The sequence below is a fragment of the Balaenoptera musculus genome, chromosome 10, assembly GCF_009873245.2.
Source record: "Balaenoptera musculus isolate JJ_BM4_2016_0621 chromosome 10, mBalMus1.pri.v3, whole genome shotgun sequence".
Lineage (NCBI taxonomy): Eukaryota > Metazoa > Chordata > Mammalia > Artiodactyla > Balaenopteridae > Balaenoptera > Balaenoptera musculus.
The window spans coordinates 22,250,938-22,277,373 of record NC_045794.1 but is presented as its reverse complement, the minus strand read 5'-3'; the positions used below and the strand labels follow the sequence as shown (position 1 = coordinate 22,277,373).

General features: G+C 37.8%; 1 protein-coding gene across 3 annotated transcripts in view; it reads left to right on the top strand.

Moving 5' to 3' along the window:
• Window positions 1-26,436, top strand: part of ITPR2 (inositol 1,4,5-trisphosphate receptor type 2) — a 524,960-nt gene that overhangs the window by 339,738 nt on the left and 158,786 nt on the right. For all 3 annotated transcript variants that reach the window (XM_036864824.1, XM_036864825.1, XM_036864826.1), the window contains exons 38-41: window positions 15,953-16,061; window positions 16,815-17,002; window positions 21,513-21,696; window positions 22,405-22,661. In XM_036864824.1, coding sequence (XP_036720719.1) covers window positions 15,953-16,061; window positions 16,815-17,002; window positions 21,513-21,696; window positions 22,405-22,661 — 738 coding nt within the window. The remainder of the gene's footprint in view (window positions 1-15,952; window positions 16,062-16,814; window positions 17,003-21,512; window positions 21,697-22,404; window positions 22,662-26,436) is intronic.

Sequence of the window (26,436 nt, the reverse complement as noted above, 5' to 3'; positions counted from 1 at the left end):
GAGGTGTTATGTCAGTTTGCTGTCAGCATCGAATGAGATATTTGTGAAATTGTCCTGATATACATCAAATATTGGTTTAATTTGATTAAAATGTACTGATTCGTTTGTCTCCTTTATTAAAACAGTTTGTGTTCTTTCCCCTCACTCATGCTGGATCTCATGTAATGACAGGACTAAGTGGTCCAAGGAAAACAACCATATTTTCATGCACGCTGGTTCTCTCTTGAGTTCTGGGAATGAATCCTGACTTGGTTGCCTAATAGGGAAAGTGATCTGGGGACATGGAAAAAGCTGATGCTATGACTTTCTCATTCTTCTTCTCTAACCTTTAAAGGTGTGAACAAACAGGTGTATGGTCAGGTCTTCTCAGCCAAGTGGAGTGGGGAACATCTCCTTTTCTTATGAAAGCTACATGTGTTCTTCTCATGCTTTGTTTTGTTTAATTCTGCAATTGTTGTTGAATAACATTGTGGCTTTCATGCTACATCTGGAAAGTGTGTAGTCATATTCCATGGGAAGGAACAGAAGGATGGTGGGTGGGGTAATAAGCTGGTTGCAATCACAGTGTACATTTATTTGGAGAGATCAGCATATTAGTACGCAGTGGGCAGATTAACTAAACTCAGCTGGAATAATTCGATATATTTGGTTTCTGTAAAAGCTAAATATCTTTAAAACTCTAGAGGTTTGCTGTAAACCTTTTGATGATAGATGCCTTTGGAATATGTCTCTCCCACTACTATGAATAGTAATGCAACTTAAAAACTATCCTTTTAAAAACCTTGACCCCCCCCCCAAAAACCTTATCCACTTATCAACAAAACAAATTCTAGCATCTTTCTTCAGGAAAATTAGTATTTTTTTAAACTAATAGATCTTGTGAAGCATAATTTTCTGGAGGTTGTTTATAAAGTTTAGTTTCTCCACCTCAAGTAGTGTGAGGTATCCATGGAAACTGTCCAGCCTGTATTCAGTGCACTGGACTGCCTTCCCACACAGGTCAAGACACAAACAGTCTTAGATACTAGTTCAATTTATTGTGCCTTAAACATTAGACAGTTTTGAAAAGAAATTGGCTCCTAATTGACACATACGGTTTTATATTTAATTAGCAGTTTGAGCCGCTCTACATTTTACTAACAGATGTAACATTCAAAACATGCGCCATTATAATGCATCTGTCGTACAGATGCACTTAAATGGAAGAACTTTGTGGCAAATAGCAGTAATGGCTCAGCTGCTTAGCAAAAAGTTGGACAGAACTGACATTATTTTCTTTAAGATGTGGATTTTAAAATCATTTAAGGAGTGAATTTCTTTAATCTAATGAATATATTTTATATTTTTAACAGCTTTATTGAAATAGTCACACATCCTAAAGTTCACCCTGCTGAAGTATACAGTTCAGTGGTTTTTAACATATTCACAGATTTGCAAACAACACCCACTGTCTAATCTTAGAACATTTTCATTACCCGCAAAAGAAACCTCATGCCCATTAGCAGTCACTCTTCATTCCCTCCCCCACCTCCTGTCAACCACTAATCTACTTTCTGTCTCAATGGATTTACCTCTTCTAGATGTTTCATACAAATGCAATCATAAAATATGTGGTCTTATATAACTGCCTTCTTTCACTTAGCATAATGTTTTCAAGGCTCATCCACGTTGTAACTTGTATCAGTACTTCATTCCCTTTTTATTGCCAAATAATATTCCATTGTATGGATAGATCACATTTTGTCTATCCATTTATCATTGATGGACATTTGGGTTGTTCCTACTTTTTAGCTATTATGAATAATGCTGCTATTAACATTCATGTACAAGTGTTTGTGTGGACGTATGTTTTTATTTTTCTTTTGCATATCCCTGTGCAAAAGGGGTCATATGCAAACTCTATGTTTAATTTTTAGGAACTGCAAAACAGCTTTCCAGAATGATAGCACCATTTTATTATGGTCAGCAATGTATAAGAGTCCCAATTTTTCCACATTAACAGCGTTTTTATTGTCTGTCTTTTTTTATTTTAGCCATCCTAGTGGGGGTAAAGTGGTATCTAGGGGTGAATATTTTAAAGGACAGCAATTTCATATTGTCTATGCTTCATAAATTAGTTAAATGTATCTCTCTTATTTATTTACTTTTCCATGGCTCTTCATTTGTAAGTAAAATATACCTCTTGTCTCTGTCAGTGTTGTCATTTTGTTTACTGATTTTAATGTAAGCCCAGTTCAGAGCATGTGACATCAAAACGTAAGATAGTGGTGAACTGAAGTATTATATACAACATTAGCATTAAAAAAGGGAAAACACTAAAGACAAATAGTTTGATTATCTAAATCTCTGGTATAATTTCATCTTGCTTTATGTGAAAAATGGGTGTGATAGTAGTACCAGATACTGTGAAGCTTTGTTGAGTTCCAACGCCAGATTAAAAGATATTCTTATTTTTTCATTCAATGTGATGCATCTCATCAGTTCTAATACACCATCAGTTGTATCACTGGGAAAAAAAGAAAAGAATGTTGCCAGTTGAGCTATGATAAACCATTAATTTTAGAGTGACCTGTGATTCAGGAATGTTAAAATTTGGGAAAAATTTTAGAATTTTGTTAGAATCATTGAAATGTAATAGGAGATGTGCTAGTGCACTTTTTTGGGGGGAGGGGACCCAATCATCTATGCTACCAATACCCACAGGAGAAAGCAAGACTTTTAATACCTCAAAGATTTGGTAAATACCTTTTTACACATATTAATATCCAGGAGTATAAAAATGATATATTACACACACTCACGCACACACACACACAGATAAAGAAGAGAGCGAGAGTCATCAACTTGTTATTACCCAGTTTGGGAGTATGAAATTAGCAACCTATAGTTCACTGAAATTCTTCTTTTCCCTGTATTCTTTAATTTACTAATTGAAAGTAGCTTGTTTCCCTCAAATCAAATTTTTTCAAGATTGTGTTTTCTTTTCAGTCTGAGAATGTTGTTTTGTTCCTTTCCAAAGCTAACTAGACAGGTGATTCACAAGCCAGTGAAAATGTTTATAATGCAGATACCTTTCACCCCAGCACTACCAAGCAGCTCTGCTTCCATAACAGCAAACGTGCTTTGCATATTATTAGACATAAAGTGTTACTTTCTTAGTGCCCTGGATTCCAGTTACAGTTGAGGATGTATGAAGTAGTGAGATATCTGCCATGGTGTATGTCAGAGGGAATCAAAATGACTTTCAAAATAGTGTTCACGAGACTGTAATAAGCCTAGTCAAAGACTTTCTGAAAAAGCCTCTTCCTGGGCTTCCCTGGTGGCGCAGTTGTTGAGAATCTGCCTGCCAATGCAGGGGACACGGGTTCGAGCCCTGGTCTGGGAAGATGCCACATGCTACGGAGCAACTAGGCCCGTGAGCCACAACTACTGAGGCTGCGTCTCTGGAGCCTGTGCTCCGCAACAAGCGAGGCCGTGATAGTGAGAGGCCCGTGCACCGCGATGAAGAGTGGCCCCCGCTCGCCGCAACTTGAGAAAGCCCTCGCGCAGAAACAAAGACGCAACACAGCCAAAAATAAATAAATAAATAAATAAATTAAAAAAAAAAAAAAAAAAGCCTCTTCCTAAGGTAGGCATTTGACACTTTGTCTTTTAATCAACTCAGGCATCTTTAGGTTGGTTTGGATTGAGATCTTGTTTTCTTTTGGTAATAATTGTATTGGTGCTTTGAAATGTTGTTGGACATTTATGGAATTCCTAGTTTCTACTAGTTCTAAATCATTGTCGCACAGTTTTTCATTGTGGAATTCTTTGAAAATTATGGTTAACATATAGAACACAGTTGGGAGGTATAAGAAGATACTTGCTTGTATTACAGTAGGCAAAATATATCATCTCATGACAATTTGATGCAAGAAATCATCAACATTAGACCTACATAATTTTGTATTGTCACTAAAGAAAACACTAAAGAAAAACATGATTTTCATTTGATGAGGGGAAAATGAGATAAAATAGAATTATTTTTAATTTGATCTTTTGTTATAAATTATGGTACACCCAAACATAATATTTTTAAAAGAAAATAGTAACTTTGTATCTTTTAAAGTGATACATTTACATAATATTAAGAATTATGTTGCTCAGTCAGATCCTTGCAGTGATGTACACCATCAAGGTTGTTTCTGTGTCTTTCAGTAAAATATGAAAATCCTATTTCATTAGACATATGGTGACAGGGAAGAACTTAGGCTAGACTTGTGGCGTATTAGTGTATCCTCTTGCATTAGGCCATATCACAATCATTGATTAATATTTTACCTTCCAATTTTTCAGACTGAATGTTAGAATTGTTTACTTTTTCTTTTTGGTATTCTAACATTTTGCTTGTTGGATTCCAACATAACTTCCTTCTTTCAGCCATAAAACTATAGTTAATGAGTTTGTACCCTAAAAACATTTAATATGCAAGTAACATTAAGTATATCTCAAATATCTGCCCAAGTTGTAAGACATGATAGATATCATATATTGCAGTCCTTAAATAGGTGGCACTCAGTACAAATCTTTTTTGGTAGATAGTGATCTCTCATTCAGAATCATTGGTTTAGACATTCATTCAGAAGTATTTATTGAGTACGTAATGTGCCAGGTTTTGCACTAGGTGTTGGAGTTGTTTGTTGCGCAGCCAAAAAGGGGAAGAAAAGCACAGCCCCTGTCCTGGTGGTGCTTATAATCTAGTAGAAGGAGATAGAAATCATTCAAAAACTGATATAAATAGCTATAAAACTAAAATACTTGGTGAATGAAGTGCAGGATATTATGAGAGGACTGAATGAGAACTAGCTTAGTAAGGTTAGAGAGAATGACTCTGATACGGTTGAGCTCAGACCTAAAGGTTGAGTAGGAGTTAACTAAGCAAAGCTGGGAGTACTTGGGGATGGGGGTGCACAGAAAGCATGGCTGGCAAAAGGAAACCTCGTCTGCTAATGCCTTGAGGACGAGGAGACATGATGAGACACTGAAAGGCCTGTGTGGCAGGAGGAAGATATAGATTGATTCAGAGAACAGGGATGACAATGGTTCAAGATTGTACGTGTTGGATCATGAGTCCTTACCTAAGCCATGCTATGGGTTTGGGTCAGTATTCAAAAGCCACAGAACATGATATGCAGGAAGCAACCATCATGATGCTTAAATATAATATTGAATTTATATGAAATAATATATACAACATCATTTAAAATTATGAAGCATAACAATGTAATGAAGACCCATGAATCCCCCAGCCAACTGAAGAATAGCTTGTATCTACCTATGTGTTTTGGCCTCCCCTTCCAGAGGCAGGGGCAACTAGTACCTCTCAATTTTAATACCACACTACATGTCTTCTAGGACTTTTTTTTTTTCTCTCAAAATCATGTTTCTGAGATTCATCAAGGTTGCTGTGTGTTGCTGAGGCTCAAGTTTTTTTTATATTTACCAAAGATATTATTACCCTCTGGGAATATACTACAATTTACTGATCTGTTTTTCCTGTCAGTGGATATTTGGATTGATTCCAGTGTTTTGGTTTATTTTTTGCCTGTTTGTTTTGCTGTCAATGCTAATATAAATGTCTAGGATGTGGTACTATGTGTCTCCTGGAGCACATGTTTCCTTGGGAATGTAATTGCTGGGTGAGGACATGTTTTCTAAAGTGGTTGTACCAATTTTCATTCCTACAACTGGTCCACATCCTCTCCAGCACGTCATTTTGTCAGACTTCTGAATTTTTGCCAATCTAGTGGGTGTAAGATGGTGGCTTATGGTAGTCTTTTTTTTTTTTATTTAAAGTATAGTTGATTTAAAATGTTGTGTTAGTTTCAGGTGTATAGCACAGTGATTCAGTTACATATATATCCTTTTCCAGCATAATCTTAATTAATATTCCCTAATTACTAATAAAGGCAAGCATGTTTTCATGTTTATTGGCCATATGTGTTTCTTATAAGAAATGCCAGTTCAGTTCTCTTGTCTACTTTTCCACCAGATTTTTTTTCTCATTGATTTGTAAGCATTTTATGAATTCATATATATTCAGTTTTAGTCCTCTGTTGTTTCACAACCCTCTGAATGACAGAGAATGAATTGGGGGGGGCACCAAGTGCATATGGGGAGACTAGTTTGGAAGCACAATATTTCCTAATGGACATTGTGTGATAATTTTATAAATTTTAAAATATTTTTTCTTACATTTCTTATGTTAAAAACAAATATTAGGAAGAAATATCGCTCTTTTCTAAGAGAACATTGGACCCTTGGTCTTCCCACTTAACACTACTCTAAGAAAAGTTGATCTAAATTGGCTTCTGAAGAGTTCTGCTTTGTACGTGCACTAGGGATGCTTGAAACTTATGCATGTGTATGTGTTATTTTTATGAAACCATAGCATACTGATCAAGTTGGCTTCAAAGTGATCTTCTACGAAATGAACGCCGTTTTTCATTTGCCTTCTCTTAAAAATTTATAGAAAGTTGGAACTGGATATTTATGTCAGAACTTAAAGCTGTGGGTGTCTTCACGGCACTGGGCATTGTCATATCCTATATATGCCAGTTGCACAAGTCTTTCTCAAATGAAGCTTATTTTTTAAAGCATTAAACAAAATATTACAATAGCTGTTTATTTAGTACTTATTATGGGCTAAGAACATAAAGCTTTCCATATACAATTTCTTTTTCTTAAAATAGTCCTGCAGTGTGGATATTATTACACAAAGATGGGGAAACTGAGTCTGGGGGCAGCTAAATAAAATTCTTGAGATCACAAAGCCAGTGGTAGAACTCAGATCAAACCAAATTTTTTTTTAAATGGTGTCGCCAGTTTACACTCATCAACAGTGTATGAAAATTTCCATTGCTCCATAATCCTTGCCAACATTTTGCATTGTGAATCCTTTTTTTTTTTTAAAGGAACAAACCGCTTTTTAAAAAAAAAATTATTTATTTTATTTTTGGCTGCGTTGGGTCTTCGTTGCTGTGCGTGGTCTCTAAAACATTATCATTTTCACTAAGTGCACAGCTTTCCAATGCTGAGCCCTTTCATAAATTGCATGATTATGTGTTAAACTGTGTGCAGATAGATATCATCTCATTTAATTCTCAAGAGCTTCCCTTGAAGTTGTGCTATGCAGAGCTCCTCTTCATTCCATTGACTCCGTAGATACTTCTATCTGAGGAAATTCTAAATATATTCTGAACTTATTAAAATTTGCCTTCATACTTCCTTTGTCAAAATATTTGCATTGATTGATAAGTAATGCGAGCGCTAGTTTTCTCCTTCCCTTTCAAGGACAATTTCTTTCTAGTATTTTTGGGAAAAGGGATTAGGTTTCTCTCTCTCTCTTTCTGTAAGGGGGTGGGTATTCTACCACGCTGTTTTCTTGATAACTCTTCCAAGTCCTGTGCTCCTCTCACTGCCCCGTGGGCCAAGACCCTCTTGGTTGTAGGTGGTAGATTCCCATCTTGGAGCTCATGAACTACACTGAAACAGGAAGGTGAATATAGAAACAGGAAGGTGAATATAGGGCTGGAGTGTGCTGGTCTTACCTCTCTGTCTTTTTTTTCTTTTTGTTTTGTTTTGTTTTTGTCTTGGTTTTTTTTTTTGTTTGTTTGTACATCTTTAGCTTTACTGAGAACGTCAAATTGTTTTTCAAAGTAGCTGTACCAATTTGCCCAACTATCAGTGTTCTGTTTGCTCACATCTTTGTAAAAGCTTGATGTTGAAAGAATTTAAATTTTTTTCCAGTTGTGTAGGTGAGAAATCTCTTACTGCAGTTTTAGTTTTCATTTCTCTAATTACTTGTGAGGTTGATTATCTATTTTCTTATGTTTATTGGCTACTTGGCTTTTCTCTTCCATGACGTGCCTGTTTGAGTCTTTTGCTCATTTTCTTTTGGATGATTTATGCTTTTTTTCTGGTGTGCAGGAATTCCTTAAACACGATGTATATATACACACACACACACATATATAATATCTTTTCCAGTTTGTGGTTTTAATGATGTGTTTTAATTAATGGAAGCTCTCAATTTTACTGTAGTCTTTTATAGTTTGCAGTTTTAGTTTATTGTTTAAAAAATCCTCCCCTACCCCTGTATCATAAATATACTCTCCTCCATAGACCTCTGAAAGTGTTACAGTTTTGTCCTTCACATTTAAATCTCGAACCTACCTGGAATTGATTTTTGTGGATTGTGTGAGATACAGGTTGAATTTCAATACTTTATATATTGTTCCTTACCACTGTTACTCCATCTTGCAAAGTTGTATCTATGTATCAATCTTTACCAAATGATTGTGGAAATACAAGAGGAATCACAGCACTTGAGGATCTAAAACAGATATCACTCTTCCCATTGTCCAGGAGGGAAACTCTTCAATTGTACTTCACATTATTATTCAGATCAAGGTCAATTCTCTCATTTATTTCCATCTCCTCCCCTTCTTGCTTTGTCCTCTTATGTTCTCTGAGACCTCCCATAAGCTGAATCTTTTTTGATCTATACCTCTCCATATCATCCTTCAGGTACACGAAGCCTTGCAGAAGCTTTGAAATTAACCATTTGAAATTCCATTTTTCCTGGCCTTTGGTGTGAGTGTGCATGCTTGCATTGGCAGCATATTGATTCCATTTTTCTCAGTAACAAGTAGTTTCTATACTGTGAACCAGTGGATTATGGGCTTAACTTTAGTGGTTGTGTGCACTGCCATTTGAGTGTAATTGTATGAGGTAGTGATTTATGATGTGTGAGTCAAGGCGTTTTGCTTCAGTAGGGAAATGGTGTCTAAGGCTCATCTGCTTATTGTCTTATTAGTTACTCTTCTCTCGACTTTATGTTCTGGAGATGAGATGAAGACTGCTTACTCAGAAAGGTAAACAATTACAAGCAGAAAGATCCTTTCTCCAGTACTGTGGGTGAAGGGTTGCATAAGTTCTCAACCTCTGAATTTAAGCAGACCCTGTATTAAAATGGGTGAGGTGTGTGATTTTGTTGAGTTTCATGTCAGTCCATATGCTTCCTGGGAACCAAATACTGAGAGGCTTTTATTAAACCCCAGAGAAGATAAATAGTTTCCTTTACTTCTCACTAGTTAGAGGGCACAAACTCATCCTCTAAGAAAAGCCTTCTCAGCAACCTTGTTTGTCTAGAGGCTGAGATATTTGATACACCCAGAATGATGACTGTAGGTCACTCTTATCTCCAGTATCATCATCAAATGTTTTAAATATCATCATTTATTGTATAAATGTTTAAATTTCACAAATGGAATCAAATGGTCTAGTGAGGATTATTTATGTTGAAAAACAGTGCCATATGTCCTCTACATATTTGAAAATTCTTTTAGCATATGCTGCAGAATTGCTTTTTGCACCCCCTTTCCTAGTTCCTGACACATGGTAGAAATATAATGTCTTTACAGTGAATTAGAAAAAGGGAAGAAAGGAGATGGCAGTAGATTGCCATTGTGGTGTATGAATAATTGGTTTAAAATGTTTCCACATTCTTTTTTTTTGTAACCTCCTTTACAAAAAAAGAATTTCATAATTCTTTTCAGAATTATTGAAACATCTGTATGTTTTTCAAAATTATCATGATTGTGTCATTGGATTGATGAAGAGCATCTTGTGAATGTATATAATAACTACTCCTATTGAAGTTTATGTTTCTTATCTTAAGAAAGTGGGGAAAATCATCAGGGGAAAGAATTGGCTTACATTCCTCGGAGTCAGTGACCAAGAAATTCAAACCATTAGCCAGTTGGATTATAGGAGATTGGCCACATTTCCTCAAAGGAGTTCCTTGAAGATGTAGTTGATTATAATGACGGATCTAATGTAATTCCACTAGGATACAGCTGTTGGAATAATTTATTTGAAATTAGATATATACCTTTTTAACCCCTGGGAATTCAAATGAGGAAAAATATCTAATCAGACAGGCTATCATTATTTTTTTAATAGGAATTTTTTTTTTTTAAATTTATTTGTTTTTGGCTGTATTGGGTCTTCGTTTCTGTGCGAGGGCTTTCTCTAGTTGCGGCAAGCGGGGACCACTCTTCATCGCGGTGCACGGACCTCTCACTATCACGGCCTCTCTTGTGGCGGAGCACAGGCTCCAGACGCGCAGGCTCAGTAGTTGTGGCTCACAGGCCCAGTTGCTCTGCAGCATGTGGGATCTTCCCAGACCAGGGCTCGAACCCATGTCCCCTGCATTAGCAGGCAGATTCTCAACCACTGCGCCACCAGGGAAGCCCCAGGCAGGCTATCATTAATGAAGAGGTTAGGGGAACACCAGTTAGACTAATATCAAGTTTAATGTTAAAATAAGACTGTGTGGAGACTACAGATACATACAGTCACCTCCTTACAGATCTTATCCAAGCTGATTAGCAGCTAATTGTTAGTCTTGGAGCATCTTCAGTTTGCAATTTTCAGTACCTTTTGAATTTCTAGTTGAGGGCTTAGTTTTCTAGGATTCTGGTTGTGGTGACATATTTTCATGATGTCTTGATGATATTGCACACTGTGGAAAAAATATTACTTTAGTGTATGATATTTCCAAGGGAACAGGAACAGAGGTGGAATCAGTACCTCAAACATCACGTCCTTGAACCCTTCACTCCTAATGCTATTAACTCCCATTAAGGCAAACAGGGCTGTGCTTCTTTGAAAATCAAAGAAAATCTTTAGTCCTTTCTAAGACTAATACATTTTTGTTATCCCTTCTATCCATGAAAGACAATCATTTCTGACTTCTTAATTTTTTTTAAATTAATTAATTAATTTATTTTTGGCTGCATTGGGTCTTCGTTGCTGTGTGCGGACTTTCTCCAGTTGTGGCAAGCAGTAGCTTTTCTTGTTGCGGAACACAGGCTCCAGGCGCGCGGGCTTCAGTAGTTGTGGCACGTGGGCTTAGTAGTTGTGGCTCGCGGGCTCTAGAGAGCAGGCTCACTAGTTGTGGCACATGGGCTTAGTTGCTCCATGGCATGTGGGATATTCCCAGACCGGGGATCAAACCCGTGTCCCCTGCATTGGCAGGCAGATTCTTAACCACTGCACCACCAGGGAAGTCCTGAGCTTCTTAATTTTTTTTTTTTTTAATTGAACACTACAATGGTAGCCTGCTTTTTTTTAAAAATTAATTAATTAATTAATTTTTGGCTGTGTTGGGTCTTTGTTTCTGTGCGAGGGCTTTTTCTAGTTGCGGAGAGCGGGGGCCACTCTTCATCGCGGTGCGCTGGCCTCTCACTGTTGCGGCCTCTCTTGTTGCGGAGCACAGGCTCCAGACGCGCAGGCTCAGTAGTTGTGGCTCACACGCCCAGTTGCTCCGCGGCATGTGGGATCTTCCCAGACCAGGGCTCGAACCCATGTCCCCTGCATTGGCAGGCAGATTCTCAACCGCTGCGTGGTTAATTTTTGATCCATTGGAGTTGATGCAACAGGAAATGGCCAGGAAAAACCCATCCTCTCAGATTTTCACAAACTGTCAGTGTGACTTCTCTTTTTATGGAGATGTTTTGTTGTAATTTCAGAAGGTGGTTGTTCGTTATGTTGGCTACATTACATTTAGTACATCTGGGATGTGTTCACATGAAGACATTGGCTAAAAGCTGTGTCTTGTGGCCTGGAATTGACTCTGATATTGAAAAGACTGGGAAGGACATTCCTTGCTACTTGGCCTAATCTAACAAAGACACCTTCTTGGGAAGCCCCGTCAGGAATTCATTTCGGAATTGAAGAACGAGTACAGAAGTTGAACTTCTCAATTGTTGTAGAATTCTTTTCCAAATATGTTTTTAGTTCTTTCCCAAATTTCTGCCATGGCAATTATAGCTCTGAGACTATTATTTATAACCCTGGCACCAGAATTTCTGACCATGGCTCCACAATTACTTTTATTTGAGTTAAAGGAATTTGTGTAAATGACTTGCCTCTGAGCTGTCACCACTGTAAGGCCAAGACAGGTTGGGACGTAATACTTGCCTCCCATGCCTCAAGTCAGAACTCAGTATTTGACAACAGGAATTAGTTCTGCTAAACTTGTGATGTGGCAATATCTAAAGTTTTCCAATCTTAAATGAGGACGATTAAGACAAACAGAACAGAATCCTGTTCCATCTCTGCCCATTCTTCATTCATGTTTAGCACCAAAGTTTGCCTTTTTTGAAAACTATGGAGTTTGAACCAATGTAGAATTTTTTTCTACCTAGTTGAAGTTGGAAGGTCCATTGTGAGCCCCGGGTCCATTAGCTCACAAGTATATAATTCCAAGGACTAATTAAAATAGTGGACAAATGAGGATTTTCAAGTAGTTTATCATTTATTATTTTTGCCATTTTCTTAGTATGTGGGATGGTTTGGTATAAAGTGAGAAAGTATGTACAAAATCACCTTGTCAACTGTAAACTGTTCTGTGATCTGAATAATATTAATACTAGCAACAACAGCATCAATTATACACAACTTATATGGCACTTACTATGTGCTGGGAACTGTTCTAAGTACTTTACATATTTTCCCCGATTTAATCATCACTGAAGCCCTCTGAGAGTAAGTGTTACGATCATTCCATTTGACAATTATGGGACTGGACACAGGGTAGTGAAGTAACTTAAGATATTCCAGTTAGTATGTGGCATGGAGGGGATTGAAATGCTGGCAGTGTGGCTCCAGAGTTGAGAACAGAGATATAGGGAGCCCCCATCTCCTTTCGGTGGCATTCTGAATGTCACATAGTTAGAAAATATATGCTTCTGACCAGGCCGGAAGTAGATAAGAAGAGTGTTGCTCATTTGATTTAGATGTTTATGAATCTGATAAGCACCTGTGATTTCATCTGCCTGAAAAGAATTTGGAAATGATGGCAAGTATGGTGCTTATTTTAATTTGATATGAAACACCTCCACTGTCTGATTGGTTTTGAGCAGCTTTATTCTTCTAGCAATATAAAGAGCATTTTTAAAAACAGAAGGTAAAGTGTAGCTTTCTGTAATATTTATCCTTTAAACTATTGCTTTTCTATCTCTTGGTTGAGTTCTTGGATTAATGTGGTTAAAAGGCTCTTACAGAGAATAAAAAGGGAGCTCATTCACATGGACCTGGGGTTCCACTCACAACAGGTTCTCTTCCAGACAGTGACACTGACTTGTGCCATTCCAAGAAAAACAGTCCTGTGTTTTCACGTTTGTCAGTTTTACTTATTACAGCTGGGCCAACTGTATGTTACCGTGTTAGAGTGAGAAGCAATCCATTCGTGTGTAGAGGTGAGAACCATGATTAGTGCAGCAAACTGAGGTGCCCTTTAAAGAAATTAAGTACTTCAGTCAATGGGTTCTCATGTCTTTCTCCCCAACATACAACCTCAGCCTTATAATTGACGGGTCTAAAAAGGTCTCTCGTAGCATCTCCTTCTGCTGTAATGAGATACACAGTAAAAGCCCATTTGATTCCAAAGAAATGTCTTATTTTGTTTTTCCTCCCCTGTTGGAAGGATGCTTCTTTGGCCAGATGAAATTAATTCACTCAAAAGGCTTTCTTTTAAAAGAAAAAAAGAAATTTTCATTTCTTATGTCTTCTCTAAGTGCCCTACTTTGGTTTGACAGGGGTGAGTTGAGTTCTCTTCACTGGTAGAATGAGCTCTTAACACCTCACTATCTCTCTCTTCCAAGACTGATCATCACCTTTACTCACAACACCCTTATGTGAAAAAGTCTTAGAGGAAGAAAACATGAAATAGGAGGCAATAATAAATGTCTGTGTTCTAAAACATTTAAGTGTCAATAAATGAAAGTTGCTATAAGGCTCTGGGTGCCTGTTGAAATTCTTGGCACTGTGACATTTAGGACATACATATTTGTTCCACACTGTGCACGAGGCAGCTTTGCTGGGATGATCGTCTGGATTAGCAGGGGAGGTTTGCCATGTAAAGCCTCTTCCAAATCAGCTGTTTTCCCTTAAGTGCTTCCATGGGGCTTAGTATACATCTCTATCATGGAACCAATGGTATTGCAAATTCTTTGAGGGGAGGGTTATATCTTATTCACTTAAGATAGTGCCTAAAACACACTTGGTACCTAACGAATATTTGTAGAATGGAGGGAAGATAGGACATGTCCGTAAACAAGCAGAAGAAGAGCTTTTCAGACAGAGAATATGATGTGAACAAAGAGAAAGACTTAGAAAACTGTGGTCGAGGAATCATCACATAGTTCAGTTTGGTTATAACATAATGTGTGAAGACACTTTTGGAAGCAACCGTTGAAAAAGTAGAATAGGTGGGATTTCACAAATCATTGTCAAGTTGGGGGGTGGTGGTTAATAGATGATCCCTTAAGTTTGGAGCCTAAAAGACCAGAACGATGTGATCTCCTTGAAATAAATTGAATTTCTTCAGTTTGAGAGGGAAACAGGTTTAAGAGAGAAGGAATATTCCCTTCTGAGAAGTTGAGTTTGAGGTGCCTGTAGACTCTCCAGATGTAGATAAGGAAATGTAAGTGGAAACAGGAAGAGAGGCTCAGGAAAACAAGGTCAAGGCTGGAGGAAACACACTTGGCAGTGAGACCTGCACAGGTGATTGTGCAAGCAAGGGTCAGATGAAGTTGCTGACGGGGAGAAGGAAGCTGAGGGGAGAAGAGCTGAGGACAAAAGGTGAAGGGCTGGAGAAACAAGGACAACCAAAGCAAGAGAGAGAGAAGGAGCAATGAGAGCCACCTGTCTCAGCATAAAAGGGAGGCATGCTGGGGAGGGGGCGTGCAATGCAGCACGGGGAAGTGGCTGGGTTTTGCCATCAAGAGTTGAGTTCAGGGCTTCCCTGGTGGCGCAGTGGTTGAGAGTCCGCCTGCCAATGCAGGGGACACGGGTTCGAGCCCTGGTCTGGGAAGATCCCACATGCTGCGGAGCACCTGGGCCCGTGAGCCACAGCTACTGAGCCTGCGCGTCTGGAGCCTGTGCTCCGCAACAAGAGAGGCCGCGATGGTGAGAGGCTCGTGCACCGTGATGAAGGGTGGCCCCCGCTTGCCACAACTAGAGAAAGCCCTCGCACAGAAACGAAGACCCAACACAGCCAGAAATAAATAAATAAATAAATTTATTAAAAAAAAGAGTTGAGTTCAGGTCTTACTCCATCACCTGTTAGCCGCACGATCTGCAGCCAATTACATAAGCTCTTGGACCACAATTTCCTTACCTTGGCAGTTGTGGTGTTAATTTAAATAGTTTAAACATACAGTCTTTAAATAATACTTTAAAAATTACTCTCGTCTCTTCAAATAATAACCAGTAAACTGGAAGATTTGGAGTTATCTATATTTCTTATGTACATGCAAGCAACTATATTGCAAAATATACTATTTAAAAAATGTCTTGTAATCCGTACAAAATTGAAGATTTAGGAATTTTTGAATTACATGTTTGATACACTGTCTTTTGTCCACTGTCTTCGGAATAAGGCGCTTGGAGTTTAAATATAGTTCTCTTTGTCTGATCAAGCTTAATTTTTTGAGCACCTGCTGTATACCCACCACTTTTCTAGCTCTTTTTACTGAGCCCCTCTAACTAAGGCTTTTTCTTTCCAATTCTTAAGGTATTTATTAATCTGTGTTTTCTTTAGCCACCATAAATATTCTTACCAACACTTTTGAAACAATTTAAAATGTATAGTGTTTGTGATTTTCCTAGTACAGTCCATTGAACATACTATATTTTATTCTTTATTTCTGGGAGAAGCGAAACTATTGTTATTTTCTTGGGAAATATTTGCCTCAGAAAATATTATGCAGTATAAAGTTACTTTTTCCATGTCTCAAATCATTGATAAAATGCATTTTAAGTGGCACTTTAATGTATTGATATTTTTTCTTTTGCTAGAAAAAGAAACAATAACTAACACTTTTCTTATCCTTTTTATTAGGGTACTACATTAAGAAAAATACTCCTGAATCGGTACTTTAGAGGCGATTATGGTGTCTGTATGAACGGACACCTCTCTGGAGCCTACTGCAAATCTGCACAAGGAGGAGGCAAGACTTATCATTTTTTCCTCATTTTCGGATTTTTAGAGCATGTCTGCATGCGGTGCTACTCTAGTATTTTATTTAACGTAGCACAAATATAAAAATCATTTAAAGAGCACTATTATCAGCCATAGCAAAAATAAGAAGATCCTGCCATTTGCGCCAACTAGGATGGACCTCAAGGGCGTTATGCTAAAGTGAACTAAGTCAGACAAAGACAGGCGCCACATGCTATCGCTTACATATGTAATCTAAAAACACCAAACTCCTAGACACAGGCATCAGATTTGTGCTTGCCAGAGGCAGGGAGTGGGGAGTAGGGGAATCAAGGGAAAGGGGTCAACAGGAACAAACTTCCAGCTATAAAATAAATAAATCCAGGAGATGTAATATACAACACGATGACTATAGTTAACAATACTGTACTGCATATTTGAAAGTTGCTAAGAGAATAGATCCTAAAAGTTCTCATCACAAGGAAAATAAATTAACTATATGAGCTGATGAATTTAATTTTATTGTCGTGATCATTTTGCAGTATATCATATATCAAAGCATTATGTCGTACACCTTAAACGTACACAATGTTATATATCATTGATATACAATGTTATATCTCAATAAAACTGGAAAAATAAATTTAAAAAGCACTATTAAAAACCTTTGCACAATTTTGGGTTCATAAAATAATGGATTTGAACATTAGAATTAATCTTGCCTTCTGACAAAGGTTTATTTATTTGTTTTTCCTAATCACAGGAAGCTTTTCTGGACAAGATTCAGATAAGATGGGGATATCCATGTCAGATATTCAGTGTCTGCTGGATAAAGAAGGTGCATCTGAACTTGTCATCGATGTTATAGTGAACACCAAAAATGACAGAATTTTTTCGGAAGGCATTTTACTTGGCATTGCCTTGCTTGAAGGAGGAAATACACAAACTCAGGTACCTGCTTACCGTCATGACCATTTGTTACATTTTGTTATTTTGTATTTCTTATTTACTTGTTATAGAAACCCAGGGAAAGTAATGTTTTTTCGTTAAGCTTCTCATGACTATCCCCCCACCCAAAAACAACCACACTTTCCTTTTATATTTATTTGATTTGCTGCAGTAACTACAGAGCTTCACAAATTATTCGGTGAAGCAGAACATTTCTTAGCAGCATCCTTTCTAACATGATACCAGAAATTCTGGTTTGCTTAGGGAAATTTTAGGCTTACTTTCAGCAAATTAGGACAACATTTTGACTCATCAAAGAATTAAATGTAGAAGAAAAAGAATTAAGTGCATTAATTAAATGAGGTAATATATATAAACTCCTCGCACAGTATTTGGCATTAAAACAAGTTCCCATAACATGGTTCACCACCCATCTCAGATGCTTTTTCAGAAGCTCAGAACTCTCCCTTTCGCTTTTGCCCCAAATCTCCCAATGCTCGTTACCCTGCTGCCTCTCCCAGCTTTCACTGGTGTGGGGAGAGAAGAACCTTCTTCATTCTGTTTGCTCGTTCGCCTCAGGAGGGGTGACTTGAGAGTCGTCGTTCATCTATTCGGGGCTCTGCTCCAGTGAGCAGTGTGCTCACTTGCATGCAGGATCAGACCACTGCTTCCAGAAGGCACGCGTTTCACTTTGAAATTCCTGCCAAGCTGTGCCTGGACTCCCCCCACACCTAAACTAATTGGAAAATCCAGAATCCATTTTCCCCTCTTCATGGCAAGTAGAAGCCACATCTAATTAAACACTAAAAAAAAAAAAAAAAATCATGTTACCTCTAAAGCTATCTCTCCAAAACACACGTTATTCTCCTGCTTAAAATCAGTCACTTTCCCTATAAAGGCAAACTCTACCATAGTCCGTAAGATCCTTCGTGATCTAATCTCTTCAAGTTTTCCATCTTTCCTTTCTTATTCCGTCTCTCCTCTCCCCCATCCTCCCTCTTGTGCACCAGCTATACTAAGCCCTTGTAGTTCCTTAGATGTGTTGTGCCATTTCTCATGTCACTTTCTCCTCTTCGAGGACTCAACTCATGAACTTCTTTTGGAAGCCTTTTCTGATCCTATGTCCCACTGGGCAGAATTGTCCACTAGGAACTGTACGCTTCTGCTCTATCCTGCAGACATCTTCAGTAGCATTTCTACCACTTTATTGTGCCTCTTCATGAGTTCATCAGGCTCTGTCTAGTAAACTGTGATTCCTTAGAGGTTGAGGTTGACCACATGTTTTCCGTCTTTGCATCCCTTGTGTCTGGCACCATGGCTGGCCCAGCCTAGGGATTCAATAAATGTTCAGGAGTGAATGGCTCTATGAATGAATGGTCCGAATCAAATTCTACCTCATTCACAAAGTCTTCCCTGTCTGGTTGGGGCCTTTGGGACCAGTCCTTCATCTGAGCTCCCATAACATTTGTTTCTTTGATGCTCACTTGGCACTTTGCCTGTGCAGCTTTGGTTGTTATTTATATGACATCCTGTCTCTCCAGTTAAATGTCATCTTCTTTAAAGTAGGGGATCATGTCTTGTTCTTTATATCAATGGTGCTCTATAGCCGTTCAACAAATATTTGTTGATGTGGATAGCATTCAATGATTTTTGTATAAGAAAACCTTCTTTTAAGATGGGTTATGACAGTCTCATTTACCAGCCTTACACTATTCGGGTTTCTCACTTACCTACATCATTGTGTAACCCAGATGTCAACTGTGTGCTCCTGGCCCTAAGAGGTCTAGTTGAGGTCAGCTTGAATCCGTGCCCTCCCCAAGACTTCTGCCAAAATCCAGGAGGGGTTACATTCTCATAGTCTCGCTGGCCACTAATGTCTTGCTCTCTTATTAGTTCATGGGCTGTCTTGGCACGCAGCTTCTGTAGTACTGGGGTAGGAATCTGATCCCCTTCCTTAATTTCTATCCTCCTAGCTACATAAATCAATTTATATGTTTAATCTACTTTACTAGAGAATGGTTGAGGGGGAGGATAGAGGAGGTGGTTAGATTACAATTTCAAATTGCATGCTAATAATAGCGACAATGAAAATAATACCTCCGCCAAGTGCTATTCTTGGTGCTTTCTGTGTAATAACTTGGTTAATCCTCACAAACAAGCTGTGCAGGAACTTGTGTCCTGTCTCATCTCATCTTAGCGAAGAAGAATCTGAGATATACCTGAACTCACATAGCTAGTTAGAGATCAAGCTAGGATTGGAACCCGTGCAGACTGGCTCCAGAGTCTGTGCTCTTAACCACTACAAACATCTCCTTTCTAAAATATCCTTCTACCGCCTCACTCCTAAGAAGTTTCATTGACTGATCACCCTGCATCACACCCTGGTCTTACTTCATCTCTCTGGTTCCTCACTTCATTTCTCTTCTCTGTCCTCTCATTTCTAGTCTCGCCCACCCCCTTCTTGGGGGGAAGGTCCTTCCTCTGTCACATAGATCTGTTTATCTATCACCCGTGGCTCCCCCCAAAACCTTAGAGTTTCCTCTTATACTCTGAAACTCATGGAGGTGCTTCCCCAGTCAAAGCCCACATCTTTTGTGAGGTCAATCGTTATGCTACCTGTTGAGATTATATACACATATAAAAAACATACTATTTATCTTTATTAAAATCATACTGTTCAGCTTTATAGAGCCCTGGTTTTTAAAAGTCTATGTAAGTCATCTGTTATTTTGAGTTTAAGGGGTTATTTTATAAATTTAGTGATTTAGAGTCAGAGAATCTGGATTTAAATCCTAGCTCTACCCACTTACTACTTATATAATATTGGGCAAGTCGTTTACATTCACCAAACCATATCTTATTGATCTACAGAATGGAAATAAGAATACCGTGTTCATCACACAGTTGTACTGAAAGAATCAATGAGATAATATATGTCAAGGAACAACATAAATTATAAAACTTTGTTTTAATAGAACCACAAAACTCTATAACTTCCTCATTAATATATAAGAATCTCTTTCTACCTTCTAACCCCATTATATTGAAAATATTAGGGTTCAAGCATCAGCTTAATTTATGGGACCATAGAGGTCTCTGAATGCTGAATTTATCCTTTGGATTAACAGAAGCAGCTTGACTGTTTCACTGTGGTTGCCATGGTTACTGTGGCTTTTGGGCCTGCTTTCTTGAGTTGTTGCTAGCCCTATGCTTAGAGCTTCCCCCTTGTAGGTATGAAGCCAACTTGTAAGACTTCATGAAACACTTTGAGAATATGCACCGCCCACATCACAAGTTGCAGGACAGGCATCCATTGCAAGGCCTGATGTCATTAGAGCCTCACCTATATGTTCCAGGACCTATGAGTCATGGTTTCAGGCATTCTCTCAGCAAAGCATATCTGCAGGAGCCAAACTCCCCAAAATTGACTGTTTAGATATATTGGATTATGGTCAATTCTAGTTGATCTGGAAGTCATTATTTCTTCAGATGTTTTCTTCCCATTGTCTCTCATCAAGGTTATATAACTCATTTTTATCAGTACAGTTCCTGGAATTATTATCTTTATTAATTTTTTTATTACTTTCTCTTGTTTGTGTTGCATCTATTCCAAGGTTTTAGTCTTAATAACTTACAATTTCCCCACCCAGTGTGAATCCTGACTTCTCTGGAGTGTATCACCTTTCCCATCTCCTACCTCTTTGGTTACTTCCTGAAGTCATTAAGCACACCATGATTAGGGCAGATATTCTCAAGTTTCAGTATTTCCACCTCTCAGTGAGATATGTTGTATCATACTTTGGGCGTTGAATCCTTTCTACATCATTATTTACTCTAAAGCAGAATTCACTTTATACATTTTATGGTGGGCTTGCCCTAGACCCCATGCAAAGCAACGTATCTAATAAAGTACCAAAAGAATTTAGTGCCTACTTATCAGTGGGTTCCTGTGAGTGAGGCTGCCATGGTAACACATTCTAAATTAAATGTACTATAATTTAGACAAAGAGAAAAATAACTCTTTGTAGACTCACATTTACCATCAGACTAGTGGTTGTTTTCCATGCTAGATTACAAAGTCACAAGGGCAGAGACTGTAGTTGTTTTCCCTGTTTGTTCTATCCCTTCATAGCATGGGACCCGGCACGTAGTAGGCCCTCAATAAATATGTGTTGAATCAAAACATGACTTCATAATAATATAAAAATCAAAGAGCTCTTTGCATACCACTTCTTACAGTACCTTTGTAAAATTTTAAAACAAATAATCAGTAAAGATGAATTCAATAACATGAAATTATGTTGGATTTTAGTGGAAAGTGCTAAGCAAATACAAGCTATTATTAGGACACAGTAAATAGTGCAGGAGACTAGCAAAGCTGTCAGTTTATGAAATAATCATGGGCAGCACATTAAATATAGACTTTTATCCATAATGCTTATGTTTATTTCAAATGTAAAAACATTATTTTCTCCCCTTCGGTATAGATGTCTTAAAATATGTTTTCTTGCAGTATTCCTTCTACCAGCAGTTGCATGAACAAAAAAAGTCAGAAAAATTCTTCAAAGTTCTCTATGACCGAATGAAGGCTGCTCAGAAAGAGATAAGATCAACAGTGACAGTTAATACCATAGACTTAGGTAACAAAAAAAGGGATGATGACAACGAATTGATGACATCTGGCCCACGAATGAGAGGTAAAGAAATAGTTGAGTATTTGGGAGAATAGAGTGAGAGAAAAGAGGGGTAACACAGTTTTTAGGTCTCTCTTATGTTTGTCATCTCACTTGTCTTAGTCTAATTATTCCAGCTGTGACTCTGTTTATGGAACTCCATCCTTGAATTATTGTGGTCATGGGGTTGACCTTGAAACAGCTCTGTAGGGCCAAGCTCAAGCAAGGAGTTATCAGTGCAAAGCAACAAGTGACTTGAAAATGTTTGATTTCATCGTGAAATTTATGGTAAAGGACAACTGCCCAAACCTTCTGAATGTTCATGAAATTTAAACTGTAAGCACAGGAATTATAGCACTAAACTCTATGAAAGATTTTTGGTATTTGGAATAACAAAGTCATCAGTGTAGTAAATACAAATCATCTAAATATTAACATTTTTGAAATTTGCCCTATGTTCCCACCTTCTCGTATTCAAGAACTCTGACATTTTATATTTATCAGAAAGACAGGAGCCCTTCTAAAATTGGCTAAGCGTTAAGATCTTTTTTTTAATATCCCAGTGCAAAGTTAATTTTTTAGTTGCTACCTCAGATTCTTTTTGGGAAATTCTTGCACCTCTTGTCAGGTGATTTTAAATTCAATTGTTAGAGAATTTGGGTAACTGTCTTTTTTTTTTAATTAGCAAAAGGAAGTTAATTCATAAATATAAGACTACTGCTTTATTTTCAGTAAGAGATTCATCATTACATTTAAAAGACGGAATGAAAGGGCAATTAACAGAAGCTTCTTCGGCAACATCCAAAGCATACTGTGCATACAGAAGAGAAATGGATCCAGAAATAGACATCATGTGCACAGGATCAGAAGCGGGAAACGCTGAGGAAAAGTCTGCGGAGGAAGTAACAGTGAGCCCTGCCATTGCCATCATGCAGCCGATTCTGAGATTTCTTCAGTTACTCTGTGAGAATCACAACCGGGAACTGCAGGTATTTGTTCTGTTTTGTGTGAAAGCCGAGCACACAGCCTGTGATTATAGGTAATTAAATTCAAATAAAACTAACAAGTAGTTTTGGAGAGACTTTGGGAGAAATAATAAAAACAATAGTGCTCTTCTGAAATGGAAGAAACTTTGGTATCTAAGTGAAGAAAAATGAGAGGAAAATTCCTTTATGCATGAAAAAAAATCAGGCTCCTACGGTATCATTCTTTGCATTTTCAACTCACATCTCTTTAGCCTCAGTGGGTATCGTCTAACCTTAGGACTCTGGGATTTGTTAAGTAAGGTCACATTTGCCTCATCTGTATCTTTCATGGTTTTATAAGACTGTGGAGGCTTTCATCATTCCCAACTCAGTTCATATTTCTTGAGTTAGGATACAGAGTATCTTTGTATGTCTTCATTAGAAACAGAGTTAATATGGAAGAGGATTTGTTTTTTCTTTGCTTTTGAAGTGTAGTTGATTTACAATACTGTGTTAGTTTCAGGAGTACAGCAAAATGATTCATATATATATATTTCCTTTTTTAAATTCTTTTCCATCATAGCTTATCATGAGATGTTGAATAGTTCCCTATGCTGTACAGTAAATCCCTATTATTTATCTATTTTATACATGGTAGTGTGAATCTGTTAATCCCATACTCCTAATTTTTCCCTCCTCCTCCCCCCTTCCCCTTTGGTAACCATACATTTGTTTTCTGTCTGTGAGTCTGTTTCTGTTTTGTAAATAAGTTCATTTGTACTATTTTTTTAGATTCCACATATAAGTGGTATCTCTCTACATCCAACCATGTTGCTGCAAATGACATTGTTTCAATCTTTTTTATGGCTGAGTAATATTCCAGTGTGTGTGTGTGTGTGTGTGTGTGTGTGTGTGTGTGTGTGTGTTACATCTTCTTTATTCATGTGTCTGTTGATGGACACTTAGGTCGCTTCCATGTCTTGGCTATTGTAAATAGTGCTGCTGTGAATATAGGGGTAAGTGTATCTTTTTGAATTAGAGTTTTTGTCTTTTCTGGGTATATGCCGAGGAGTGGGATTGCTGGATCATATGGTAACTCTATGTTTATTTTTTAAGGACCATCCACACTGTTTTCTATAGTGGCTGCACCAATTTACATTCCCACCAATAGTGTAGGGGGGTTCCCTTTTCTTCACACCCTCTCCAGCATTTATTATTTGTAGACTTTTTGATGATAGCCATTCTGACTGCTGTGAGGTAGTTTGGATTTGAATTTCTCTGATAATTAGCAATGTTGAGCATCTTTTCATATGCCTGTTGGCCATCTGTATGTCTTCTTTGGAGAAATGTCTCTTTAGGTCTTCTGCCCATTTTTCAATTGAGTTGTTTGCTTTTTTGATAGTGAGTTGTACGAGCTGTTTATATATTTTGGAGATTAATCTCTTGTCGGTTGCATCATTTGCAAATATTTCCTCCCAGCCTGTAGGTTGTCTTTTCATTTTGTTGATGGTTTCCTTTGCTGTGCAAAAGTTTATAAGTTTGATTAGATCACATTTGTTTATTTTTGCTTTTATTTCTTTTACCTAGGAAGACTGACCTAAGAAAATATTGCTACAATTTATGTCAGAGAATGTTTTGCCTATGTTCTCTTCTAGGAGTTTTATGGTGTTATGTCTTATATTTAAGTCTTTAAGCCATTTTGAATTGATTTTTGTGCATGGTGTGAGGGAGTGTTCTAACTTCATTGATTTACTTGGGGAAGAGGATTTTTTACAACAGTGAAGGTTGATACCTTTGTAAGTGAATATAATCCTGGCCTTACATCTTCTTGGGTACATTTTTTGTTGTCAAACAGATGAACTTAGGGGTGCCTAGGAAATTTGGCCCATTTGTTTTGGGCATCATTTGCACATGCTGCTTATGTCACCATAGAAGAACCACATGAATGGCGACATCATTTCTAAGAGCACAAATCCAGTATTAGAGTGGCAGCAGAGTCTGAAGCTGTGTTTTCTAGTAAGCATCTCAAGTGCAGGTGTTCTGAATTGGTAAGAGAGGGTACATGCATATTAACTGGATTGAATATCCTCCAAGGAGACGAGACCCTCAGGAATTAATGCATGGCGGAAGCCATGACTCTTGTGGACGACCCCGCCGCAGTTTGGAGAGGGCTGCTGCAGAGCTGTCAGCAGGCAAAGACCAGAAGCTTTATTTGCAGAGGGAAGATACTGAATATGTGCCTGTGCACTTATCCTGACCCATGTGGTCTGTCCATGTGGGAAGTGGCTGTGTAGTATCTGGTCAAACATTTTACTGATAGGAATGTGGCATCAAACAACTTGGAAAATGCTACTTCTAAAAGAGTTTTGTTTTAATATGAATAAGTGTTAAAATTATTCACAATAGTTAATATGTAGAAGCAGCCCCAGTGTCCATTAACAGATGAATGGATACACAAAATGGGTGTATACAAAAAATATAATATTATTCAGCCTTAACAAGGAAGGAAATTCTGACATGTGCTACAACATGTATGAACCTGGGGACATTATGCTGAGTGAAATAAGACACACAAAAAGACAAATACTGTGTGGTTCCACTTGTATGAGATAGAGTAGTCAAAATAATGAAGACAGAAAGTAGAAGGACGGTTGTCAGGGGCTAGGGAGAGGGAGAATGGGGAGTTGTTAATAGGTATAGAGTTTTAGTTTTACAAACATGAAAGGAGTTCTAGAAATGGATGATGGAGATGGTAGTTAAACATTATAAATATGTTTAATACCACTGGACTGTGTACACTTAAAAATGGTTAAGAGTAAATTTTATGTATATTTTGCCACAATACAAAAAACTGGGAAAAAATCACAAATGCAAACTAAAAGGAAAAAGAATAAATGGTAGAAATGAATTCAAATGAATTAAGTAGTAAATTAAATTAGTGAAAATAAGTAATAAATCAAAATAAAACAAAAGTTTCCATCTTTGCTTACCCTTTCACCAGGTTTATTCCCCCATGAAATCACTCTTTTTTTGTTTGTTTGTTTATACAGCAGGTTCTTATTAGTCATCAATTTTATACACATCAGTGTATACATGTCAACCCCAATCGCCCAATTCATCAAAACCCCAACCCCACGCCCCCGCCGCTTTCCCCGCTTGGTGTCCATACATTTGTTCTCTACATTGTGTCTCAATCTCTGCCCTGCAAACCGGTTCATCTGTACCATTTTTCTAGATTCCACATATATGCGTTAATATACAATATTTGTTTTTCTCTTTCTGACTTACTTCACTCTGTATGACAGTCTCTAGATCCATCCACGTCTCAACAAATGACCCAATTTCGTTCCTTTTTATGGCTGAGTAATATTCCATTGTATATATGTACCACATCTTCTTTATCCATTCGTCGGTCGATGGGCATTTAGGTTGCTTCCATGACCTGGCTATTGTAAATAGTGCTGCAATGAACATTGGGGTGCATGTGTCTTTTTGGATTACGGTTTTCTCTGGGTATATGCCCAGTAGTGGGACTGCTGGGTCATATGCTAATTCTGTTTTTAGTTTTTTAAGGAACCTCCATACTGTTCTCCATAGTGGCTGTATCAATTTACATTCCCACCAACAGTGCAAGAGGGTTCCCTTTTCTCCACACCCTCTCCAGCATTTGTTGTTTGTAGATTTTCTGATGATGCCCATTGTAACTGGTGTGAGGTGATACCTCATTGTAGTTTTGATTTGCATTTCTCTAATGATTAGTGATGTTGAGCATCTTTTCATGTGCCTGTGGTCCATCTGT